Source organism: Podarcis pityusensis (genome assembly GCF_964106645.2).
Source record: "Podarcis pityusensis genome assembly, chromosome: 2".
Lineage (NCBI taxonomy): Eukaryota > Metazoa > Chordata > Lepidosauria > Squamata > Lacertidae > Podarcis > Podarcis pityusensis.
In genome coordinates, this window is record NC_138029.1 from 10,194,839 (window position 1) to 10,208,100 (window position 13,262).

General features: G+C 42.6%; 1 protein-coding gene across 3 annotated transcripts in view; it reads right to left on the reverse strand.

Moving 5' to 3' along the window:
• Positions 1-13,262, reverse strand: part of DIP2B (disco interacting protein 2 homolog B) — a 187,593-nt gene that overhangs the window by 49,845 nt on the left and 124,486 nt on the right. For 2 of the 3 annotated variants that reach the window (XM_080994364.1, XM_080994363.1), the window contains exons 5-6: positions 5,391-5,603; positions 1,865-2,014 (exon numbers count right to left, since the gene is read on the reverse strand). In XM_080994364.1, coding sequence (XP_080850490.1) covers positions 1,865-2,014; positions 5,391-5,603 — 363 coding nt within the window. The remainder of the gene's footprint in view (positions 1-1,864; positions 2,015-5,390; positions 5,604-13,262) is intronic. The other variant, XM_080994365.1, reaches the window with a different exon arrangement.

Sequence of the window (13,262 nt, forward strand, 5' to 3'; positions counted from 1 at the left end):
AATTACTTAGTTGAGAATTCACATCTTTAAAGAAAGGAACAAGGGGAAATGAATAGAGCAGCGCTGTGACAAACATAGATCTGGTGTGGCAAAACAAGACCACCTGCAGGTGGTTAGGTGCTGGCGAAAGGAGTTTAAAAAGCTATTTTTGCTTCTGTTTCAGCACCTGACACTGTACAACCAAAGAGCTCATTTTACAGCCAGGTTGTGTAATCTGGAAGCTCTAATCAAATGACTGTGGGGACTATACAGAACCACAGAACGATCAAATTTGGGACCAAGGAGAGGGTCTGTTGTTCTAAGACTCCTAAGATTCACTTTACTTTAACACCCAATGCCTCTCAAATACCCAATGCAGGGCTCTCATTCCTTTGTAAAACACATTCTGTACTTTTCTTTTCAACGCACACACAAAATAAAATTGCAATTTCCTCACCAGAACTCCCTGCTCCCCTTTCCTAATCCGTAGTGCTCAGGGGTTAACTCCTGAATCCAGTGTTTGGTATTTAACAAGAAAAGCAGTTTCCTGATACTCTGCCTGCATTGAGTTATCGCTCTTCTTTAGATTACAAGGCACAGCAAAAGAACCGAAGCTCCTAATGAGATACCCACAATCACTGGTCTCCAGCTATGCTGAGGAAATGCATCAGCGGTGGTATCTGCTTAAAACAACAATAGGAGCCCTTAAGAAACTGCACTCTCTAGGAACCACACACTCACGTCAGAGAGGCTACCTGTTTCCTCTTCAGCCTGTGTGAGCCATTTGGGATCTGCCACACTTTTCACAGTGGTGGAATACAGAAACAACACAAAATAGTGAGCAGGAAAAGGGGAGCTTTCCGGGAGCTTTCTGGGAATCCACAAAACTGTTTGGGTTAACAGCAGGGGCTGGAGACAGGATGAAAGTTCAAAGAGCAACTGCCTTCCCTTACTCATACATCAAGAGGCTGGGCCTTGCTGCAGCAGTGGAGATATTCTGAGGTTGGAGCTGGGCTCAGCTTCTCACTTTGCTACTAGCGGAAAGGGCACATAGCGTCTTTGCTCTCTTCCGGGTAGCAAGGGTGCAAGAACCGTTCTATATCAAGGCAATTTTGGTTATTGCATTCAAAGGATTCTTCCTTTGAAGCTGGCTCGCCTGACATCATGTGACTTGGACAGGTGAGCGGGACAAGGTGATCTGACAGGTGGGTGACCCCACCTACCTGTCAAAGTGGCCTGCAGGTTATGGAGGACTTGGGGATCTAGCCTGCTGACTGCTTCCACTTTTCCACCCTGCAGTACATGTTCTTTGCCCCTACATGAATCAAACTTGAGAGGGTCTCAGTTGCTTCTTCCCACCTCAATTGTTTCTCAGTTGTTTCTGCAATGCAAAGCAGAATACACTGGCAGGCCGATTCACAATTAAAAGTTGGAGGAAATGCTGATGTTAAGGGCTGGCACTTTTGCTCAAAATCTGGAAGGGCAAAGAGTATTCACACCTTTGCTTCTTCCATGAATGTTGCAGGGTAAGAAGTTAAGAAGCACAGGCTTCTTTTCTAAAAGAAACACACAAAAACAAACAAACTACCACTTGGGTATTGGACATAAGAGCTTAATGCCAACAGCTGAAATTTAATCAGCTGCCTTTCCCCGCAAGATGCAATTGCCCAACCTGGGTCTCAGGGCCCCATTCTCACAATTTCACAAGAAAGCAAACAGAGAAATTTGTTGCTGTGTGAGGCAGGTGCCTACTAATGGCTGACATGGTAGACATTTAAGATGGATAACATGCATTCTGCAATGCTGCACTGATGAGCTGTAGAAATAAAACCATGTTACTGATGCCCTATTGGCTTTATCCCATAGTTTGGATCTGCAGATGTACCATCGGCTGTGTCCATAAGGCTAGACCGGTTGGATGCTTTGTGCATGCCCTTCACTATTCCTGATGGAGGGAGGTCAATAGCAGATGGGCGGGCAGAGGAAGCAGGTGTGGAGGTAGTTGCAGTAACATCCGGGGGAACTGAGAAATTTTCTAGAAGGAGGATCAAGAAAAAAACAATTGAGATTCATATTATTATTTTGCTACCAGGTGGCCTAAGATGCGATATCACATTTACCCACCTTTCCTTGCTCTGATGCAAAGGCACCTGACTGAACAGCAAGATTGATTCTACTTTCCATTTTCATTACAGAGCCACGGGCTATTTCACACCCCTGTTTCTCTAGGCCACATATTGCACTGCCCATTTCCAAAGGTTAACTAGACTAACTCGTACAAGGGCAGCAAAAATGTTATGGGACATATTACCATTGCCCCATATCTCCTCTTAAGTAAAAATTGGACAAAGGATAAGAACAGGAGAGTTTTGACCATGTAATCTTCAACAGAACTTCCTAGAGTCTCAGAAAAGGCCTCCTGATTTTTCAATTTTTTTGTTTGCCATTTTGCCAACAGAAAAGATTACCCAGCTAGCTGACCATGTTGTCTCTATAGTACACTGAGTGCAAGACTAAGCCCCTTCCTGATCCCTTATGCAAACTTCCAGATCTTGAATACATTTCTGTATCACAACAGAAATAGTGGCACTGCAGGCTGAAATCTGGTCTAATTAACTGCAATGCTCTTTAATGAGATACTGCGGCCTAATTTGCATGTCAGGCTGAGCCAAACCCTAGCTTAGTGCACATGTGTGAGCTCCCAGAGAGGAAACTGCAGTCACTTTGCTCTTCCCTGGTTGTTCTGCAGCTACACCACACTAAAACCATGGCCTGGGCTTAGCATGTTGTCCAAACATGTCGTTCACAGTTTAGCTCTCCCAGACAAACCTTGGGCCAAATACTGTAGGACAAACATTGGTTTTAGGGTGTCATTAGCCTGGAGATAATTAAAACACAAGCCTGGGTTTGGACGAACATGCTAAATCAAGCCATTCTTAGTTCAACGCAGCACAGCAGAACAACCAGTGAGAAATAAAGCAACCACAATCTCCTCTCCTGGAGCCTACATGCTTGCTTGTGCCCTGCTGCAGTTTGGCTTGGCATTATGTGTGAACCAGGCCACTGTGTCCAATCTTCTCCATCCTCTGCTGAACTGCTATGTAATTGTGTGTTTTAAGCAGCTAAGTGGTTCATAATTCAACAAGTTGCATTTCTCTGATGTGAGAATATATATAATTGAATAGTTTTATATCCCCCCCCCAAAAAAAATAGGCTACTGGGAGAGCATTTCAGGGACAGAGTTATCACAACAGATTTAATAAAGGTTAGCAGTCAAGTATTTAATTTCTGCAGGCAGCACATTCAGTTAACAGCACTGATGTGGAAAAACTCAGCATACAAGTTTGCTTACATCCACGCAATATTGTAAGACACACAGATTGAAAGTTTGCAATGTACTGCATGTGTTCAGTGAGTTTTGTGCACACCAATGTCATCATTAGGCAAATGTACAACCATTCAGAAGAATACCATATTAATTAAAAGTATCCTGCTGAGCTGTTCCCTGACTTCTTAAGCAGAAATGCTTTATGGTGTACTGCAGTTTGGGTAAGGGAACTGATGTCCTTTCCATCATTGTACCAAGATGTACAAAACAGAAATACCTCCCTCGGAAGAGAAGGCGGAATAGGATTTAGTGTGCATTTCGAAGTATATGCTAGACACACTCTTGAGGGCTCATCTGATCAGTAATAGCACATACTTCGGTTTTGTCCAAGGGCTTGTTCTCACTCTGTGGTGGCCACAGGGAAAATCCTCAATAAATGCCCAAGGTCTGATCATATCAGCCTATGGTGAGGCAGCCGGGCACAGAATTCAGTCTGGGTTGATCCATGCTGGATTGGGCTGCTAAGTACTCTTAAATAAATGAAACTTGACATAAAACAAAGCTTTTTCATACAAGCACCCTGTGCTAGAGTTGCGTGAGAGTAAGGCCTCAAAAATCCATGCAACATTAATAGATTTTAGAAATGGCCCTATATCAAACCCAACTTAGATGTATCAAATGTTGACAAAGTGCCGATTCTGTGGTTGATTTCAATCCTATCCTTGTGAAGTGGCTTCTTGCCTTGAGCTCTTATGCCTGAGATAAATAAACTTCAGATCTACTGTGCTGAGTATATATGTGGCTATGTTTTTAAAATGCTCAAAATTTATCGAGGTAGCCGTATGTTTATATGTATCTACCTCTGTGTTGAAAATGTAACAGTACCAGTAGAAACGTTGCTCCTAAGTTAACTGTGCTTCATATTCCCAAGATTGCACTTACAAGAAAGAGCTGTATTTTATAGCACCAATTTGACATTAGCTATTCAGCAACCAAATAGCTGGCTGTTCCAATTTGGGACCATATTTCACCATTGCTTTAATGAGAGTATCTTCCATTTGAAGAAAGCATTATTTATGCTGATGGAATTTCAAACAGGTAAATCTCCCAAGTTTTCCATTTTAGAAAATGAGTTGCATCCCAGTAAGAGACAAAGACATCAGCAACATACAGGTTAAAAGAAATAAAAAGAAGCAATTAAGAGACACCAAACAGCTACACATTGCTTGCCTGAAACCAATTAAGCCAAAGCAGAGAGCACATTGAGACACAGCAATCCCCCTGGGATGCAGCGATATCCTTTGGAACACATTAACAAGAAAACACATACAGTGGAGCCAAACAAACCCTACAAAAAATTCATACAGCAGCACCAGCAGCAAGGAGCACCTCAGAGCATCAAAAAACTGAGCCTGGGGTATCCAGATCTTGAAATCCCCCAACAAATGTGTACACGTAGCTGGGAAAATGGTTCAGGGGTTAAATATGCTTTAAAATTGGGTGTTTGGGGGCTGGGGATGTAATTCCTGGTCTACCAGTTAGGTGGCATAAAGCAAAAAAAAATTGCCTTGTTATATAGCCACTCACATAGTCGCCTATGATGAGTAAAATATCTTGCAGGTAACAAGGAAGTGAAGCTTTTGAAAAGCTTTCCCCATACCCACAAGTTAGGCCATAATGTGGAAGGCTGCATTACAGCCTTGTTGGATAAATTTAAAAGAAGCATGGCGATCTTTTTGGCTGGATAAGGGATAGACATCTGCAACACAACACAGGACATGTAGGCTACAGCAATCTTTTTGCTCACCCAGCAGTGAGAACACTTAGTGTAAATAGCAGCCACAAGCATAAAACAACACCCATGTGCATAACGAAAAGTGCCAGGTTACTGTGCACATCTTTCATGACTATTGATGTCACCGGGATCCTTTCTCTCACCTTCCCTCACTCATGGGTAGGCCTCTACTTATAGCGGGCAGAGTTTTTAAACCGTTTGGCCTTTGACACTGGGAGATTTCTAAACTTTTGACACAAAAAGAAGACGTGACGCCCTTGGTTTTGCTGTCCGCACCCCAGCTCCTACCTATTCGAGTATTGGCAAATACATCGGCTAGTGACCCACTGGTCCCTTTGCCTTCTCCATGGGATAGTGTAGAAGATGCTGATGAAGATGTGGATGACCCCTGAATAGATCGGTTGATCCATGACTCAGCATTCTGTAAGCTCTGATGCAATGCAGCAGATAGAGCAGCCTGGCGCCTGAGCGACCCTTCATCTTCGGATGCAGAAGACGTGTCTGTGGGGGATCAGAAAAGGGAAGCACACCGCACTTAACATGCTCTCTTTGCAACCGAGGAAACACTGGCAAAGGCTCCGTACCACCCAACGCAGAGTGTGTTCAAACATGGGCCAACGTGGAGGGGAAGCTGGTAGCAAGCCCCCCCCTCCCTGCCCCAGTGTGGGCCAGCTTCTTCCTTACTACAAAGGAAAAAGCTGGTACAAATATTCCAAACCCAGTCAAACATTTAACCGCCCACCCATCCTTAAAGGTAAATGCATGCCCTTGTAGGTCACAACCCTGCTCTTTGCATGCTATGGAACCTGGCTGCAGTTTTCCCCGACGGCCAACAATTCTGAAATGGAAAACATCAGAATCAGCCCATCTCCATGGAGAGTTTTGGGAATAGGTGTTCTGGGAAATTGCCTGTGTTCTGCGATTACTTGCTTGCAGGAGGACACAGATGAAAGAGAACTTATTTACAATGCCCAAGGCTGTATACATGGAAGAATTCCTTTCTCACTGTTTTTTCCATACAGAGAAATCAGCATCAGTAGAACAGACTCTTGGTTACAACAGGGGACTCTAAATAATTACAAACAAAGAGTGATGGAAACAGATCTTCAGCTATCCATACAGTGCCACTGATGTAAAAGATTTTTTTTTCTGTTTGTGCATCTATTTGCATGTGTACACTCACATTTGTTTGCAAACACCATAGCACCTGCCTGTCGATATCCTGAAAATGTAGGCTGTTTATAACTGCAGTTTGCAATAACAAGGTGCAATTGGTTAGGGAATACCAAATCATCAATCTGTCAAATCTTGATAATATGAAAGGAAGAGAAAGACTATACAAATGTTAATTCAGAGATCTGCAGATAATATATGGGTTTCAGCATACCATGGACTTCTAGGAGATGGCACAACTGAATGAGTAGAGGCCCCATATGGACATAAACCTCTAAGAAGGCATTCATCTGACCAATCAGATGGAAGACCGGACATGTAGAGCTTTAAAACAGAATGTGGCCCACAAGCCATATCAATATGATCCTGGTACCCTCCTGACACAGATGGGAAGCAACTGCCCAGTCAGCCTTAAATGTCTTATAGTGATGCTGAAGACAGTTTCTGGGGGGGGGAAATCTCTCTCACCCATAAGATTATGAATTCATTTGCACATATGGGGCAAATCTGCTTCTTTGTTCCCAAACAACAGGAAATGTGTTTGAATACACATATATTTAACTATAAATGATACCTGAAGGAGCGTCTCCACCCCCACCGTTCAGCCCGGACACAGAGATCCAGCGCAGAGGGCCTTCTGGCGGTTCCCTCATTGCGAGAAGTGAGGTTACAGGGAACCAGACAGAGGGCCTTCTTGGCAGTGGCACCCACCCTGTGGAACGCCCTCCCTTCAGATGTGAAGGAAATAAGCAGCTATCCTATCTTTAAAAGACATCTGAAGGCAGCCCTGTTTAGGGAAGTTTTTAATATTTAATGCTGTATTGTTTTTGACACTTGATTGGAAGCCACCCAGAGTGGCTGGGGAAACTCAGCCAGATGGGCAGGGTCTAAATAATAAATTATTATTATTATTATTATTATTATTATTATTATTATTATTAACATCCTCAGGGGCCCTTCCAACTCTACAATTCTATGATTCTAAGAAATACACCCAGTTGAAAAATGTAAAAACCAGAGAAGGAAATGTCAGGAAAAAAGTGAGGTATAGAGGAGTTCAAAGGGGCAAGCTGTGACCTCTTGGCCACTGAGCATGAAACACAATACTTTTCTTCGTCCTCTATAAGCTTTGGGGAGAAATGTGAATGTAGGACGTTTTGTTGAACATGCAATTTGCAAAAAAGAATTTCCTATGTATGAACCTATGAAGTTGCCTAATAGTCAGACTACTGATGCATCAAGCCCAGCCTTCCTCAACCTGGTACCTTCAGGATGTTGTTCAGCTACAATTCTCATCAGCCCCAACCAGCATAGCAAATGGACAGGAATGATGGAAGTGGCATTCCAGGAGATCTGCAGGTCCCCATATGGGGAAGGCTGATCTAGCCCAGTGTTGTCTACTCTGAATGGCAGTGCATATCCAGAGTCACAGGCAGAAAAGGGTATCTCCCTTCTGCTGCTACATAATAATAATAATAATAATAATAATAATAATAATAATAATAATTTATTCCCCAGCCACTCTGGGCGGCTTCCAACAGAACACTAAAATACAACAACCCATTAAAAGCTTCCCTAAACAGGGCTGCCTTCAGATGTCTTCTAAAAGTTTGGTAGTTATTTTTCTCTTTGACATCTGGTGGGAGGGCGTTCCACAGGGCGGGTGCCACTACCGAGAAGGCCCTCTGCATGATTCCCTGTAACTTGGCTTCTCGTAGCGAGGGAACTGCCAGAAGACCCTCGGCACTGGACCTCAGTGTCCGGGCAGAACGATGGAGGTGGGGGTGGAGATGCTCCTTCAGGTATTGTTTTATCTGAAGGTGCTGAGGACTGAATGTGGCACCTTCTGCATAAAAATAGTTTACTCTGCCCCAGAATTACAGCCCCTTCCAATACAAATTACTAGTAAAGTCTAGCAAATGAATGTCCAGAATGTGCTGAATGTCAATATACACGTGTTAATACTGACAATCCCAGATAATTTTGAAAAGGTCTGAAAATTCAAGAGACACCAGGAGATTTGCTAAACACGATTGCCAGCATACTCATTTGTACATCCACATACAATAAATTTCAAACATTTATTGCAACACAAGTAATTGCCACGGCAAGATAACCAAGCAAGAACCTGAGTAAAGCAACCAGCTGCATCTCAAGAGAAGAGCCCAGTCCTAATATCCCAAAATTGTGTATTGAGAGTGCCAAAGCAGCAACATATTCACACTGCCATGTGTAGTACGCCCAGCTAGCCTAAATTACTTGTCAAAGAGGTACAAACTCCCTGAGTGCAGCAGCAAACTGAACAATACACCATATAGTAGGGAATTTTGCACCTGTAGAAGAGACAGATTAACCCAAAGCACATTTGTCATACTGTCTGTACTGCAGCTCTGACTAGATACTGAAGTGTAATGAAATTTAATACCAACAGAGTTGTTGGTTTTTTTAAAAAAGGGGTACCTCTGTTGATTAAGATGCAATAGAACAAGATTTCCTGCCTGTTGCCAGTGCCAACATACTTCAATTAACCAAATTGTTTTCAATTACAGTGGTGCCCCGCAAGACAAATGCCTCGCAAGACGGAAAACCCGCTAGACGAAAGGGTTTTCCGTTTTGGAGGTGCTTCGCAAAATGAATTTCCTATGGGCTTGCTTTGCAAGACGAAAATGTCTTGCGAGTTCCTGCGGGGTTTTTTTCCTCCCCCCCCTTTTTCCCAAGCCGCTAAGCCGCTTATCAGCTGATCCGCTAAGCCACTTAACAGCTGATCGCTAAGCCGCTTATCAGCTGATCCGCTAAGCCCGCTAAGCCGCTAATAGCGCTAATCCGCTAAACCGCTAATGGGCTTGCTTCACAAGACGAAAAAACCGCAAGACGAAGAGACTCGCGGAACGGATTCTTTTCGTCTTGCGAGGCACCACTGTATGTTGGTTTAGGTTTGCAGCCTAAATGTTGTGCAGTGATTTAAGACCTGGCCTTAGAAGGGCTGCTATCAAGAATAAGGTCTCCATTTCCTTGCGATCTGTGACTCACAGATATTGTTGGTACAGGAAACTATGCTGCAATAGCACTGGTCTTGCCAAGAAGAGGCAACTTTTAGACCTAGTTCCTTCCCCGAAGACTGTTCCTCTTTGTAAACAGTGCATGGAAAGGACCCTTGTCTTGCTTCTTTAGCAACTGTTGAGGAAATGTGCCCAAATCCAGAAGCGCCGACCAACAAGTGGCTGAGAATACTTTAGGTGCACCTAATAGTGCAATGCAACTAATAAACTTTCCAAGTTACCTCCCATGAAGTGAGAGACGGTTTTCTTGAACGGTTGACCTCCAGCTGGTAAGCTCAGAATTCTTGACAGCAGCCCTTCTGATGTATGTAAAATTCATGGCAGGCAGGAAGTGGTAGTGAAGAGAGGGAAACAAAGCTTTGTTTTGTTTTTTGATGGGCAAATGGACCCTGGGAAGGCCACAGGAAGGGTACTGTAGAGTTGGCTCAATTGATGTTAAGTTTAGAAGTTGAGAAGAGAGCTGAACCGTGGCAGCCTCTCCACCAGGGAGATCAGGGCATCCTACATTGGGGTGGGGAAACCCATTTAACCTTAGAACACCACCGTGGAGTAACATTGCAATTGAATTCATGTCTACTCATAACTACATCCTACTGAATTCAATGGGGCTCACTTCCAGGTAAGTAGGATTAGAATTCTAGCCTAAGTTAAAAGACGACTGGCCCAAGAGTATCCAGTAAGCAGGGACAAAAGGCTCCCTCCCCATCTACTCCAGCATATAGAAATTGCATGCAGAAGATTCAATCTAATTCAGTCTAATCATGGGGAATGCACTTATTTTTTACCACATTCCAAAACAATCTCTGCGCATGAGATCAAGTGGCTGGTGGGACACAAGTAAAAAAAGCTTTGTGCTTTCATTTGACATCTTGACTGGCAACCAATAGATATTTTCCAGTCACGTGACTCAATAGATTTGTCTAAGCCAGCACTCAAATAATAAAAAAATGGTGCTTAAATGGAACACCACAATTAATACAGCCATCAAAAATAAATGCTGAATATTTTTACCATGCAAGAGCAAAGCGATAGATTTTAAGCTTCAAGGCTGGCAAAAGCCTTTGCAAAGTTAATTCTATATGCATCTTTTGCAGGATTATATAACCCAGCTACTAAAAAAAGAGGCCATATAAATAATTAAAACTTGAAACAGGCAGTGCTGGAGAAGGAACTCAGGGCTGGCAAAGATAATGTGTTGCTGGGCATAAAAGTGCACCTCCCTTTAAAAAACCCCACAAAATTGCTGTCGAGCTAGTCAAGAACAAAGTGATAAACTATTAGGAAAATACTTGATTCACTAAAAGCATCCTGTGTTAAATTTGGCTTTTAATAGACTCTGGAGAATTCAAATCACTGGGTGGGAAACATTCCATGTCTGCCCAGCATTCCTAGAGCTGAATGGAAAACACGGAGTGGTAAGTTATTGTAGGGACTTTTGATATATGATAATCAGGTATGGAAAATATCCACACCAACTGAACTGATATCTAACATCTTTTAAAGTGTCACATCCTAGGCTTGCCTATAAGTTGAGTCAGCTACATGATTCAGCATCAAAGTTGTTTTTTAAACTCCTTGCTGTATCATTTCACTAAAGCTTATAGGTTGCTTTAAAAAACACGTCTTGTTATATCATTTCACTAAAGCTTATATAGGTTGCTTTAAAAAGCATGTCTTGTTATATCATTTCACTAAAGCTTATATAGGTTGCTTTAAAAAGCACGTCTTGTTTAACTTTGACAAAGTTTTAAAATGTAGGTTGAATAGCATGCAACCTGTACTCAAAGGAGATACAGTGGTGCCCCGCAAGACGAATGCCTCGCAAGACGAAAAACTCGCTAGACGAAAGGGTTTTGCGTTTTTTGAGCTGCTTCGCAAGACGAATTTCCCTATGGGCTTGCTTCGCAAGACGAAAAACGAAAACGTCTTGCAAGTTTGTTTCCTTTTTCTTAACACCGTTAATACAGTTGCGACTTGACTTCGAGGAGCAACTCATAGAACGCGGTGTGGTAGCCTTTTTTGAGGTTTTTGAAGACTTTGGTGATTTTTGAAGCTTTTCCAAAACTTCTTTTGCAGCCATTTGGTAAGTTAAACTTTTAAAACTTTTTGGGGGGTTTTTGGATTTTGGGTTGGGGTGTTTGGAATTCAAGGACTTGGTGTTGGGGAGGGGTTTGCAAGAATCTGAAAGCTTGTGTGGTTTTTTTTCTGCATTTTTATGATTTTCTGTGACCATTGGGCCACTCTGCTGTTTTTTAAAAAAAATTCTGGATTTGAATTTCTGTGTGGTGAGTGGCTGGGGGAACAGTTGAGGAGGGGGTTCTTCAGCAAGAAGCAAAGAGTGGAAGAGGAACCTTCTTCGAGTTGTCCCCCAGAGTCTTAGAAAATGTACTGTACACTTTGTTGATTTTTAAATGTTTTTCTGTCATGTTTAGAAACTTAATTTATTGTTCCTTCAATTTTTGAAATGCTCTTTACAGTATGTGTGACTTTAAAGAGCACTTAATAAACTCTTGTTGTACCAAATTTGGCTTTGTTTGGACTTTTTTTGACCATAGGAACGCATTAATTGAATTTCAATGCATTCCTATGGGATTTCGTGCTTCGCAAGATGAAAAATTCGCTAGACAAAAAAACTCGCGGAACGAATTAATTTCGTCTTGCGAGGCACCACTGTACCGTAGAACCTCAGCTTACGTTACCCTTGGGTAACATAAACTTCGGGTTGTGAAAGCTGCAAACCCAGAAGTATTTTTCCGGGTTTCGCTGCTCACGCATGCGCAGAAGCACTCTATTGTGCCACACCCATGCGCAGAACAGGCACCTCTGGTTGTGGAAACCCTGGGATCCGACCAGAGCTCTGAAACGGATCCCGTCCACAACTGGAGGTACCACTGTATTCGCAAAACAGACAGGTGATCTTTCTCCTGAGAGACACACACAAAAGATCATTCCTGGCTTCATACCTCATGGATCACATCATAACTTAGTTTTCCTGGTTGGTTAACCAATACAGTATTAAGGCAGAGATCCCTGGTTCAGCTATAATGGGGAACTCTGGTTTAATACAAGCCAGATTTTTTGCACTGAGACTGACATTTGACAAAGGAGGAAAGGATGAGACAGAGGAACAATCAACTCCAACACTCACTCCCAGCTTCGTAGACCAGGAAGCTGGAAAATATCATCTAAATTGAGCATTCTCCACTGGGAAGCACACAGAACACAGAGAGCCTGCACCTTTATCCTGCAACCCTAAGCATTCTACAGAAAGAGGGGAGGAAGATGCAGGCTGAAGCTATGGAGCACTCCATGAAAGCATCCAATCTTTCCTAACCCTAATCCTAAACTGGATTCATGGTTCAAATAGTAATTTTAATTTGCAATGTCTGGGAATGGTCCGAAGGTGATTACCAGGGAACCACATGCATGCTGCCCTGCATCCTCTGATGGAAGGCGGACAGGATATATAAATGTAGGTAAATAAATAAAAATCATCTTTTAGCTCTCATAGGGTCCTTCAACATTACCTTAGGAGCATGGCAGCAGCTGCTGCACTGCCCATTCTGCCTGTGCCACTCTGTTAACACACTGCAACAGTTTCTATGCTGCTAAGACAACATCAGAAGGTTCCTTCAGCTGCAGAAGGAAATGTGTGTGAGGGCAAAAAAATAAAATAAAGCTTGCTGGGTAACAAATTATGAGTAGAAAGATAAGCAAATCTGTTTTATTTCATTTAAACTCTTATTAACTAAAATATTTCAAAAGGCCAACTCAATTTCTCCCCCCATGTGGACTTCGGAATAATATATTCGAATAGGAACAGGAGGTCCACCAAATGTACTCTCTACATTTGCAATAAATGGATGCCTTGGTTAAGATGAAACTAGAAGATAAAAATTAACTGCAGCCCTCTGGTTCATGATACACT